The following is a 13,432-nucleotide window of genomic DNA, read 5'->3' as shown; positions in this document are numbered from 1 at the left end:
TATGGTTCCATTCTAGCACTCCAGAACCACCATCTTTCTAGCCCATTAATACAAAGACTCCTCCCCTTACAGGACTTTGCTCATGCTGCTCTCTAGAACACGGGTCCTCAACCCCCGGGCCGTGGACCGGTACCAGTCTGTGGCCTGTTAGGAACCAGGCCACACAGCAGGAGGTGAGCGGCGGGTGAGCGAGCGAAGCTTCACCTGTATTTACAGCCGCTCCGCATGGCTCACATTACCGCCTGAGCTCCGCCTCCTGTCAGATCAGCCGCGGCATTAGATTCTCATAGGAGCGCGAACCCTGCTGTGAACTGTGCGTGTGATGGATCTAGGGATCTAGGTTGTGTGCTCTTTATGAGAATCTAATGCCTGATGATCTGAGGTGGAGCTGAGGTGGTGTCGCTAGCACTGGGGAGCGGCTGCAAATACAGATTTTCATTAGCAGAGAGGTTTGACTGCACAGAGACCATAATAAATCAATTGATTGCAGACTCATATCAAAACCCTATCAGGGCTTCCCTGGTGGCACAGTGGTTGAGAGTCCGCCTGCCAATGCAGGGGACACGGGTTCGTGCCCCGGTCCGGGAAGATCCCACATGCCGCGGAGCAGCTAGGACCGTGAGCCATGGCCGCTGAGACCACGTCCGGAGCAATGCGAGAGGCCACAACAGTGAGAGGCCCGCAAAAAAACCCCAAAAAACAAAAACCCTATCAGTGAGTGACAAGTGAAAACAAGCTCAGGGCTCCCACTGATTCTGCATTATGGTGAGTTGTAGAATTACTTCATTATATATTACAATATAATAATAATAGAAATAAAGTGCACAATAAATGTAATGTGCTTGAATCATCCCGAAACCATCCCTCCCCCGCCACCCCCGCCCCTGGTCCGTGGAAAAATTGTCTTCTGTGGAACTGGTCTCTGGTGCCAAAAAGGTTGGGGACCAGTAGTCTAGAAGACTACACCCCTCCACCCCCACCATCCCCGTGTCTAACTCCCACTCGCTTCTCAGCTCTCAGCCCAGGCATGACTTCCTCAGGTAAGCCTTCCCCAGTCAGCTTCTTTTGGTACACGCTCTCATGAAGCCAAATTCTTTTCAGAGCACTGTTCTCAGTTGATAATGAAGCATTCATCCATGTGATTAGTTCGTTAGCATCCATCTCTCACTGTGCTGTGTGGGCTGTAGGAGACGCGGCCCCTTTCTGTCGTATCCCTGGCACCCGGGACAGAGCCTGATACAAAGCAAAGCCTCAATAACCATCTGATGGATGAACAGAGGCATTTGCAGGATAGGAAAGAAAGATCTGGAGAGTGTTAGGAGTAGTGAGGATCTTTCTGCCAACTCTGAGGCTTGACAGATCTTTTCTGGGCTGCCCCCTCCTCAAAAGAAGATGCATGGGAACCCCGCACGCTCATTTCCCACTCCACTCCACTCCACCACACCCCACCCCTGCCTACTTCCCGAGCAGGCTTGCTGGACTGAGAAAAAGTGTGACAGTCAGCTTGAAGGGAAGGCTAGTCTCTCTGATAAAGGAGTCCACTCTACCAGAGGGGAGAGGGATATGTCTTCCTTGGCCACGAGGCTTTGGGTCCTATTGTAGGCCACTTGTAATCAGTCTCTGCTGAAGCTGGTCAACCACCAAAACAAACACCACCACCACCAGGCACTGGAGGGGCAGGTGGGCTCCCCTTGGGTCTGGTAGCAATACTAACCTTTCCTCAGCACCAAGTGACGAAGCTCCTTAATTTCTATGGGTTAAAGTGGCAGGAAATGAATGACCCATGGCTTGAGATCCAGAGTACACAGCCCAGAAAGCGGGGGTGTGGGGGACTTATCTTTAGAGAGGCATGGACAGACACAGTCCCATGATTCTAAGCAGTGAGAAAAGCTTCTGAAGGAGGGGCTCTTGGCTCAAGACTCCAGAGTCAAATGCCTGTGAGGGAAGAGACAAGGGGCCATCTGATAGGATGCTTCCAAGAGGAAGGGTTAACAGTAGGGTTGGACATAGAGGTTCTTCTCCTAGAAAGACACTAATTCCTTCTAGGCAGATGTCAATTGCTCCATAGGTTAACCCAAGCCTGATTGGATGAGGCCACGGATTTTCAAAACACTGTGGCTTTAATTTGGATTTCATTTGAAAAAGAAGTTAATGCGTTCCAAACTCAGAAACGATTTTAAAAATCAAACAAAAGTATGGTTTTAGAATATGCTATCTTTAAAATTTACCAACCCACAAAGTTGGAGGATGGGGAAGAAGAGAGAAAAGTACTCGCTGCTTCAAATCGTTTTGTAAGAGGAAATACTCTTTGTTCCCAGAATTAGGTGAGGAAGAGGGAGAATTTTACTTAGAATTCAGAGTAGGTGAGCTGTTTCCCTTTCAAGGATCTTCTGGAACTGAGCTTCCAGTATGGTTTTATTGTCGATTTGGAGATGCTGCTGTGAGCTCCCAATAATTTCAATATCCAGGAGTCAACACATACCTAATATAAAAAGGAAAATTTGGGCTTGGTAATCAATTTTCAATTCTCCGTGAGTTTGGTCCTTTCCTCTGTTAATGCAGAAATCAAGAGCCATTTATAATTTCGGTCTGGAAGATTCCACAGAGGGAAGACATTTAAACTCAGGAGGCTGGAGAAGCCCAAGAGCAGCAGATGAGTGTGAATTATAACGGAGGTGGTGGTGGAGGAGGGAAATGAGGCCTGGGGGGGAGCCTCTGGCATTGGGGGGTAGGGTGGCTCAAGCAGCTCTTCCTTCCCAGGCTCTACCTCCTACCTTTTGGGCCTCCAGGTCTTCACCTCAATGGAGTCTCCACCAAGAACAGCAGACCTTCATGCCAGCGGTGTTGCCTCCTTTCTTCGGTCTGGTTCTCTGTTCTTGTTGCCTTTGTCTTAGGTTACTTTCCAGACCAGGATGAGTAGAGTCATCAGGAGTGAAATGAAGGAGAGAACTTGTACTAGGTAAGCAGGATCAGATATGGCCATGGTGAGTGTGCCCTTGTCCCATAAGAAGGCTGGCAGTTGTAGGGAAGAAATACATTTCTCAAAGAGAGCTGAGATATATGGTAGAAGCAGACTGCCCACACAACCAAGAAAACACCAAGAGAATTGGTCTTGCTCTTTGTTATAGCCTAGGAATGAGTGTCAAACTATTGACGTTGCTCACATGGGGTCATTTTCCTTCCTAATTAACTGAGCAGGCACAGCAGTTTGCTCAGCAAGGTTGAACAACTGCTTCCAATGCAAATACAGTCCTGAGATGATAGTTCACTTTGCAAAACCTTTGAGTGGTAGGTGGGGCTTCTGAGGCTTTGTGATGTCACTTGAGGATAAGGCTAGGGTCTGACCTGAAGGTTCGTGTCTAGAAACTTCCATCTTCTGGGCACCACCTCCCTTCATGTCTAGCCTCCAGATTGAAAAGAGAGTTCCCTAATTGCCTCATAAATTGTCCCTTCAATCCTCTTTTATTTATTAAAAAAAATTTCATTTCGAAGTTATTTTACATATATAGGAAGGTACAAAGATAATACAGAGAAGTTCCATGTATCCTTCACCTGGTGTCCCCCAGTGGCTTATCTTGTGCAACTATAGTACAAAATCAAAACCAGTAGATGGACACTGAAATAATGTGTGCATATAGTTATATGGCATTTTATCATATAAGTAAATTCTGGTAACCATGCTGAAATCAAGACACAGAATGATTCCATCATCATGAAGAACTATTGTTCACATTCTGTCAGTGGGAGACATGTGTAGAAACTCATCTCCCTTTAAGTCCCTTTACCTCCTCCATTTATAATATAATTTTATTAAATATTCCTTCTACATACATTGAAATTACCATTTAGACAATATTATGCTTTTTGCTTTAATTTTCAAACATAATTTAGAAAACAAGAGGAGAAGGAAAGTCTATTGTATTTACCCAAATTACTCTTTTTCAACTTGGGTCATTTATATTGTTTGATCTTCAAGTTCATTGATTCTTTTCCTCCGTCCCTTCTATTCTGCTGTTGAGCTTATCCGTTGAGTTTTTAATTTTGGTAATTATATTTTTCAGTTCTAAAATTTCCATTTAGTTCTTCTTTACATCTTCCATTATTTCACTGAGATTTTCTATTTTTTAATTTGTTTCAAGCGTGTTCATAATTGTTTGTTGAGGCATTTTTACGATTCTTCAAAATCCTTGTCAGATAGTTCCCGTATCTGTATCATCTTGGTATGGGCATCTGCCGATTGTCTTTTTAAATTTGAGATGAGGTTTTCCTGGTTCTTGGTATGATTTACGATCTTGATTGCCTGCTGGACATTTTGGTTGTTATGAGACTCTGGACCTTATCTAAATCTGTTTTAGCAGGATTCCTCTGACATCATGCCAGTTGTGGGTAAGGGGCATCACCTCACGAATGTCAGGCAGGCGTGAAGGTCCAGGTTCTCCACTCAGCCTCCTTTGTCCACCCAGAGTAGAGGGGAGAGGTAACGCCTCATTTCGGGGTGCATATAGGATTTCAGACTCCCTAGGTGGCCTCCTCTGACACTCTGGCAGGGAGGGGGAGGGGGAGGGGGAGGGGCGTCATTACCTCAGAATGGGGAACTTGCTACCTCTGGGCAGGAATGAAAGCCCGGCTCCCCACTCTGTCTTCTTGGATACTACCCTGGTGAGGGGAATGGGGAATGGGGAATGTAACCTCATTATAGCTGGACAAAGGTGGAAGTCTAGGGTCTCCACCTCCCTGTAGGGTTGGAGGTAGGACCATGATTTTTTTCCATGGTGTTTGGCTGGAGTCAGGCAGTTATCGTCCAAAGGTTCTCGGTCTTGCTGGATTGCCTTTTCCCTAGTCCTTTGGCTAGAGAAAGCAGGCAGGCTTTTCTTGGGACTTCATTTTGTCTGTGCCCATTGGCATTTCTGAGTTGCTTCTCCAGCACCCAGTCCATGATATATATGAGACAAAATGAAAACCCAGGGAACTCACTGTTATGTCGAGCTTTGGGTTCCAAGAACCCTAGTCAGTCTGCCTTTTTCTTCCCACCTTTCAGATCTTCTTATGTTGGTTTTATATAAACTGTCCAGGGTTTTCAGCTGTGCTTAGTAGGAGGAATAGGGAGAACTGAATTTACTCCAGGTGCCTCTACCCCATCCTGGTTTGGAAACTCCTGATGCTATACCAAGATTCAGTCAGGTGATGGCAGAATGGGTACCAAAGGATTTGGAGGGCAAGGACTAAGACTAGAGTCTAGCACTGGTACTTTCCAGCATGTGTGAGCTTGGTTAGGTCACTTAATCTCTCTCAGCCTCCATTTTCTCATTAGAAATGTAATTATAGTGATAATAACAAATCTACAGGTTTTTATGTGACTGCAACGAGCTGATAAATGCATAATAACTTTTCAAACCATAAAATTCCATACAATTGGAAGTTATTTTAAATGTGAACTAGGATGGAAGTGAAGTGAAGAAGGGGGTGTGTCTAGAGACTATAAGGTAGTTCAAATTTTCTCAAGTTGGTTCTCTCAACTCTTCTATAGACTTGCAAAGATCTGTATATGAATTACTCCCCTCCCCCCAAGATATCTATGTCAATTCCCTGGAACATGTGGATGCTACCTTATATGGCAAAAGATGTGATTTAATTAAGGATCTTGAGAGGAGGAGTTGATCTTAGATTATCCAAGTGGAAAGACAGAGCAGAGAGAGATGAAGCCATAAGCCTAGGAGCAAACCTGGAAAAGACAAGGAATGGATTCTCCCCTAGAGCCTCTGGAGGGAGTGTGGTATTGACAATACCTTGATTTCAGCCTTATGGCTTCCAGAACTGTGAGAGAATAACTTTCTGTTGTTTTATTTTTTTTAATTTATTTTTTAAATTTTATTTATTTATTTATTTATTGGCTCCATTGGGTCTTCCTTGCTGCGGGCGGTCTTTCTCTAGTTGCGGTGAGCGGGGGCTACTCTTCGTTGGGGTACACGGGCTTCTCATTGCAGTGGCTTCTCTTACTGCGGAGTACCAGCTCTAGGCACGTGGGCTTCAGTAGTTGTGGCGTGTGGGCTCAGTAGTTGTGGCTCATGGGCTCTAGAGCACAGGCTCAGTAGTTGTGGTGCACAGGCTTATTTGCTCTGCAGCATGTGGGATCTTCTTGGACCAGGGCTCGAACCCGTGTCTCCTGCACTGGCAGGCAGATTCTTAACCACTGCCCCACCAGGGAAGTCCCCTTTCTGTTGTTTTCAGTTTGTGGTAATTTGATACAACAGCTCCAGGAAACTAATACAGGAACCTCACAGGTCATCTAGTCCAACTCCTTCATCTAACAGGTGAGGAAGCTGAGGCTTGAAGAAGGAAAGTGACCAAGGTCGCATAGTTATTGGCACAATAAGTAAAGGACTGGGATTCTGGTTTCTCCTCTCCTAGTCCACTACAACTGTGTTTTTTTTTAAAAAAAAATTAAACATCTTTTATTGAGGTATAATTCACATGCTGTACAATTTACCCATTTAAAGTATATAGTTCAGGGGAGTTCCCTGGTGGCCTAATGGTCAGGATTCTGGGCTTTCACTGCCATGGCCTGGGTTGAATCAGGGAACAGAGATCCCACAAGTTGTGTGACGTGGCCAAAAAAAAACCACCCCGTACAGTTCAGTGTGTTTTTTGTTTGTTTTTTGTAAATTCACAGGGTTCTTCAAACAACATCACAATATAATCTGAGAATATTTTCATCCCTCTCAAAAGAAATCCCATAACCATTAGGATTCTTTTCTGTGTCTTTTATAATTCCTTGTTTCAGGCATATTGGTCTTATCTCCTGAATCAGACTGGACTTCTCAATCTCTTATCTTTTCTACTCTTTTATCCTTCTCTAGTCTGATGCTTCACCTGGGGCTGTGGTTTGATTGGTAACACTAACTCACTTTATTTTATTTTATTTTTTTTTGCGGTACGCGGGCCTCTCACTGCTGCGGCCTTTCCCGTTGCGGAGCACAGGCTCCAGACGTGCAGGCTCAGCGGCCATGGATCATGGGCCCAGCCGCTCCGTGGCATGTGGGATCTTCCCGGACTGGGGCACAAACCCGTGTCCCCTGCATCGGCAAGCAGACTCTCAACCACTGTGCCACCAGGGAAGCCCTGACTCACTTTATTGATGAAACTCTGGACCTAGCGGTTTCCTTTATGCTCCCCAGACTTGCAGAAAATGGCCAAGCAACTCATCATTTTCTGAACCAACTGCCAAAGATATCAGATTGAATTGTCCTTCATTTGTTCCTTGAGAGGCAGGGCCCAGAAACAAGTCACAAAGGGCCAGGCAGTTTGAGCTCCCTCCAGTATCTCCAGGGGAAACTCCACTGTGTCACCCACCACAGTGTTGAGGAAGAGTTTACCACTGGCTGGGCCACCATCTGTTGACTTGGATGGTGATGTCTGGAAGCCTAAGGAAAAAAAACAAAGTAGAACATGGTATTGGGACTTCCCTGGTGGTCTGGTGGCTAAGACTTCCCAGTCCCAATGCAGCGGGCCTGGGTTTCATTCCTGGTCAGGGAACTAGATCCCACATGCCACAACTAAAAATTCCACGCGTGGCAACCAAGATCATGCCCATGGCAACGAAGATCCTGCATGCCACAGCTAAGACCTGATGCAGCCAAATAAATAAATAAATATTAAAAAAAAAAAAGAACATGGTGTTGGGGGACCACTTTCTCCACATTCCTGATGTTTTCTTTCTTAGGACAGAAGCCCTATTACTAACACTCCCGGCCTCTCTTCACTCAGCTTTCACTCCCTCTCCCCCAGGTGCAGAGAGCACCCACTTGGACCTGCTCCTTTCTATATGTTTTACAGAGGTATACCTCCCACGAGTGAGAGGCCTATGGTTTGCCACTGATAATTATGATGGGGTAAAGTGAGTCAGTCTAATTCTGAAATTCCTGTTAGAAAAAAAAAAAAAAAAAAGGGAGATCCCTGGTAGCCTAGTGGTTAGGACTCCACTCTTTCAGTGTCTTGGCCCAGGTTCAACCCCTGGTCAGGGAACTGAGATCCCACAAACTGTGTGGCATGGTCAAAAATACCCCCCACCATCCTGTTAGGAAGCCCATGGTGGCTGCATACCTAAGCCATACCTTCCAGTATGGTCTTTATCAGTTATAAAGGTGAGTGTTGCCGTCTGCCTCATTTATCTATCTCCACTGGTTCAGAACTTGGGTGGAGAAAAGAAACCTGTTATGTACACAGGTGGGGAAAAAAGAGGTGTGATGCATTGACCACTTAGATCCTAACACATGGGTCCTCCATGTACTCTGGAGGTCCTGAGTTGTGATGGTGAATTTTACATGTCAACTTGACTAGGCTGAGGGATAACTAGAAATGGGTAAAACAATTTTCTGCATAAGTCTGTGAGGGCGTTTCCAGAAGAGATTAGCATTTAAATTGGTAGACTAAATAAAGAAGATTGCTTTCACCAACGCAGGTCGGCTTATCCAATCCACCGAGGGTCTGAATAGAACAAAGACGTAGAGGAAGAGAGAATTTATTCTCTGTTTAAGTTGGGACATCAATCTTCTCCTGCTCGTAGACATTAGTGCTCCTGGTTGTCAGGCTTTTGGACTTGGACTGGATTAAACCACCAGCTTCCCTGGACTGACAGCTTGCAGGTGGCAAATCATGAGACTTCGGGGCCTCCGTCATCAAGTGAGCCAATTCCTATAACACACACACACACACACACACACACACACACAGAGTCCTGTTAGTTCTGTTTCTCTGGAGACCCCTGACTACTATATGAGTCTTCTCATCTAGATGATGGTAACAGAATCTCAAGAGCTTCCCTGCTTCCAGAGCCTCTCATTCCCTCTTTACAGAGAGCATTTAGTTTAAAATTTTTATGCAGAGCATTTAGTTTAAATTTCCAATATGGAAGAGAGGAAATTAAACTTCACTGAGCCTCTGTTAAGACACTATCCTTGGTGCTTTGACATGTTATTTTATTTAAAACATAACTCTGAGAGACAGTAATAGCAATAATTTATTGTACTATTTCTTTCTTTACACCAGTTTCTGGGCTTTTTAAACTGCATCAGCTGGCTTAATCCTTTCAGGCAACTGAGGCTCAAAGAGATTGTGTAATTTGGCCAAGGTCATGCAGAAATTAGTTCTAGAACCAGGCATTTAACTTAAAAAAAAAAAAAGTCCAACCTAGTGCTTTTTTTATTCCAAGGCTCTTCCTATTGTAGTGCTGTTATTAAATCTTTCAGAATCCTAGAGCAATTCTTAGTTTATCTTGTATCAGTACAAACTCATTCTTGGGTCTTGTAATACCCTCTACTGATTACCTGCTCAATCAGCTCAGCCAGTGTTTAAACTCAAGGGGGAAAACTTGACCCCCACATACCATCTTGCACTCCCATCTTCCCCTTTTCCACCTCTGAAGAATCCTTTCCACCTGCAAAACCTCCCTTTCTGTTCTTTTGTTTGTTTTTTTGCGGTATGCGGGCCTCTCACTGTTGTGGCCTCTCCCGTCCGTCCGGACGCGCAGGCTCAGCGGCCATTGAGGAGCACAGGCTCCGGACGCGCAGGCTCAGCGGCCATGGCTCACAGGCCCAGCTGCTCCGAGGCATGTGGGATCTTCCCGGACCTGGGCATGAACCCGTGTCCCCCGCATCAGCAGGTGGACTCTCAACCACTGCGCGACCAGGGAAGCTCTCCCTTTCTGTTCTTTAAGCTCACTCCTTTCAGGCCTTTGTGCAGAAGTCTTCACTGTTGGAAGCTGCTACATTCTGATCACCCTAAATCAATATTCTCCCAGCCTTTGAAGTTTGTTCATTTGTTCTTTCATTAATTCATTTATTTGTTCATCCCCAAACATTTGAGCATCTATTTTGCAAAAGACACGAAGCCAGAATGTATGGAAGAAACAACGATAAATCAGAGGTGAAATTTGGGGGAGCTTACGTGATCGCATGTGGTGGGGTTGTCAGGCTGAAATAATGATAATACCATGGGCCTTCACCGGTGTAGGCACACTTGAAGGAATAGAGGAGGAAAACAAATATGTACTGAATGATATATTAAACATTTTGCCAGGTATGTATATATTATCTCACTTAATGTCCGGGACCCACAATGTTCCTGCCTCCAGCTGTGTTCTGGACACATCCCTTTTGGCCTAAGAGTTCTTGCTTTCTCTCTCTCTCTCTCTCCTCCCTATGTTTGTAATGTCTTTCTGATGGTTCTTTCTCTTCAGCATATAAATTTAAGTATTATTATCAGTAATAATATTTTGAGCACTTACTATGTGCCAGGCAGATACTACAAGTGATGGGCTGTGTAATGTCTCCCCAGAGATATCCCATCCTAATCCTCAGGAATATATGGATATGTTATCATACATGGTAAAAGGGACTTTGAAGATATGATTAAGTTAAGGATTCTGAAATGGGGAAATTATCCTGGATTATCTGGGTGGGCCAAATGTAGTCACAAGCATCCTTTTAGAAGTCAGACAGAAAGCAATCTGACAACACAAGCAGAGAGACAGAGAGAGAGATAGGGAGAGAGAGAGAGAGAGAGACAGAGATTGGAAGATGCTCTATTGCTGGCTTTGAATATGGAGGAAGGGGGCCACAAACCAAAGAATACAAGCAGCCTCTAGAAGCTAGAAAAGGCAAATAAACAGATTCTTTCCTAGATCCTTCAAAAGTAATGCAGCCTTGCCCACCCATTTTAAGATCTTTGATTTCCAGAACTTAAGATAATAAATTTATGTACTTTTAAGGCATGAAGTTTTTAGTAATTTGTTACAGCCACAATAGGAAACTAATACTCCAAGCTAAGTCTCTCTTATCTTTATTTTTTTTTAAATTTATTTACATATTGTTTTCTTTTTGGCCACGTTGGGTCTTCATTGCTGCGCACAGGCTTTCTCTAGTTGCGGCAAGCGGCAGCTACTCTTCATTGCAGTGCGCAGGCTTCTCATTGTGGTGGCTTCTCTTGTTACAGAGCACGGGCTTGTGGGCTTCAGTACTTGTGGCTCGTGGGCTCTAGAGCGCAGGCTCAGTAGTTGTGGCACACGGGCTTATTGCTCCTTGGCATGTGGGATCTTCCTTGACCAGGGCTCGAACCTGTGTCCCCTGCATTGGCAGGTGGATTCTTAACCACTGTGCCATCAGGGAAGCCCCATCTCTCTTATCTTTAAAAGGAAGGAAGGAAGGAAGGAAGGAAGGAAGGAAGGAAGGAAGGAAGGAAGGAAGGAAGGAAGGAAGGAAGGAAGGAAGGAAGGGAGGGAGGGAGGGAGGGAGGGAGGGAGGGAGGGAGGGAGGGAGGGAGGAAGGGAGGAAGGGAGGAAGGGAGGAAGGGAGGAAGGGAGGAAGGAAGGAAGGAAGGAAGGAAGGAAGGAAGGAAGGAAGGAAGGAAGAAAAGAAGAAAGAAAGAAGGAAAGCAAGAAAGGGAGACAGGAAAAATCCCTTCCTCAATGTGTGTTGTCTCTCCTTTCCATCAAAGTCAAGTTTCTTGAGAAAGGCCCTTTCCACCTCCTTCATCCTGCACTTGCTTCTAACCCCACTTTGATCTGGTATTCATCTCTACCGATGAATCATTTTTCCCCAGAGCCAACAACAACCTCTTCATCCCAAATGTATGAACACTTTTCAAATTCTGTCCTGACATTTCAGAACTGACCAACTCCTCTTTCTTGAAACCCTTTGCTTCCCTTAGTTTTAGTAGACACCTGCACAATTTCCCTCCTACCTCGGCTTCTCCTTAGTCCCCTTGCATCCCGTTGCCTTTTTATTTGCTTGGTGTTTCCCTAGAGTCCACCCTCAGTCTCTTAGTCTCTTTATCTTCTGAAATCCTCTCTGAGTGATTTCGTCCATTCTCATGGTTTCAGTGACAACCTGTTGCCAATGGCTCTCCAATCTGTATCTTTGCCCAGATCTCATTCCTTACCCCACACTCCTAAATGTAATGGCCCATTGTCTTGCCTAGTTGACTATTCAACGTTACTACGAGCATCTCAAACCCTCACATCCAAATTCTTTCTAATTATCTTTCCTTTCAAGCCTGCTTCTCCTCTATACTGTCTCTGAAATAAGAAACCTGGGAGTCATGAGAAAACACTCTTTCTTCCTGAGTCCCTGCACTTAGTTTCAATACTGTCAACCCCACTTCTGAATCACATCCCCTCCTCTTTATAATCATTGCTTCTACCTTAGTTCAAACTTTTATTTCCTGGTACTTATTCGTTCTTGCCTGGATCACTGCAATAGTTTAACAATTGGTCTTCTTTTTTTTTAAATTGTAGTTGATTTACAATGTTCTTCTTACTTCTAGTAGTCCTACGCCTTTATAATCTATCCTACTTCATGTTAACAGAGTAATATATATAAATAAGTCAGACCATTTTACCCCTGAAAATCCATCATTTGGATCCCTGTTATCTTAAAGTCCAAATGTCACCATGTGGTATATAAACTCTTCATTCACTTTGTCCTTCCATGCCTACTTGCCTAGTTTCTTTTCCTTTCATGCTTTCCCATGCACATTATACTCCTTTATGAAAGACAACTTTCATCAAATCGAAGTAGCAGGTAGCAAAGTGGTGGAGGACAGCGGTTCTGGACTCAAACTTCCTGGTTTGAGTCTTGGCTTCATCACTTATTAAGTAAACTGTGATTGGGACTTACCTGGTGGTGCAGTGGTTAAGACTCTGAGCTCCTAATAGAGGGGGCCCGGGTTTGATCCCTGGTCAGGGTACTGGATCCCACATGCATGCCACAGCTAAGAGTTTGCATACCACAACTAAAGAGCCTGCGAGTCGCAACTAAGGAGCCCATGAGCTGCAACTAAGAACCAGCACAACCTTAAAAAAAAAGAAAGGATAAAACAAAAAATAGGGCTTCCCTGGTGGCGCAGCGGTTGAGAGCCCGCCTGCTGATGCGGGGGACACGGGTTCGTGCCCTGGTCCGGGAAGATCCCACATGCCATGGAGCGGCTGGGCCCGTGAGCCATGGCCGCTGAGCCTGCACGTCTGGAGCCTGTGCTCCGCAACAGGAGAGGCCACAACAGTGAGAGGCCCGCGCACCGCAAAAAAAAAAAAAAGAAAAAGAAAAAAAAGGAAAAATAAAAGTAATTGTTTAAAAGAAAATGTAAACTGTGATCTTGTTCAATACATTTACTTCACCTCTCCCTGCCTTATCTATACCTTATACCTTAACCTCTTCATCTATCAAATAGGCATACTATGTATTTCAAACAGTTGTTCTGAGAATCAAATGATGTAACACTTGTCGAGCTCTTAGAGTGGCATCCGACAGTGCTCAGCAAGGGTTTGCTTCTGTTATTTCCTGGCCTCTGTACTTCGTGATTTTTCTGCCCACAATCCTGCATCTCTCCCCTCTCCCTTCCTGCTTGGTCAATTTCTACTTTAAGGCTAAGCCAGTGTTAT

General features: G+C 44.8%; 1 protein-coding gene across 1 annotated transcript; it reads right to left on the bottom strand.

The window, feature by feature from the left end:
- Nucleotides 1-2,830: 2,830 nt before the first annotated feature.
- SMIM42 (small integral membrane protein 42) lies at nucleotides 2,831-3,174 on the bottom strand (the record flags this gene model as incomplete). The annotated part of the gene is given in 3 exon segments (XM_082658850.1): nucleotides 2,831-2,890; nucleotides 2,894-3,051; nucleotides 3,165-3,174. Coding segments are annotated over 3 exon segments (228 nt in total).
- Between the last annotated feature and the right edge of the window lie 10,258 nt (nucleotides 3,175-13,432).

This window comes from Grampus griseus (genome assembly GCF_964374135.1).
Source record: "Grampus griseus genome assembly, chromosome: 1".
Lineage (NCBI taxonomy): Eukaryota > Metazoa > Chordata > Mammalia > Artiodactyla > Delphinidae > Grampus > Grampus griseus.
This window is presented reverse-complemented; position numbering and strand designations above follow the sequence as displayed.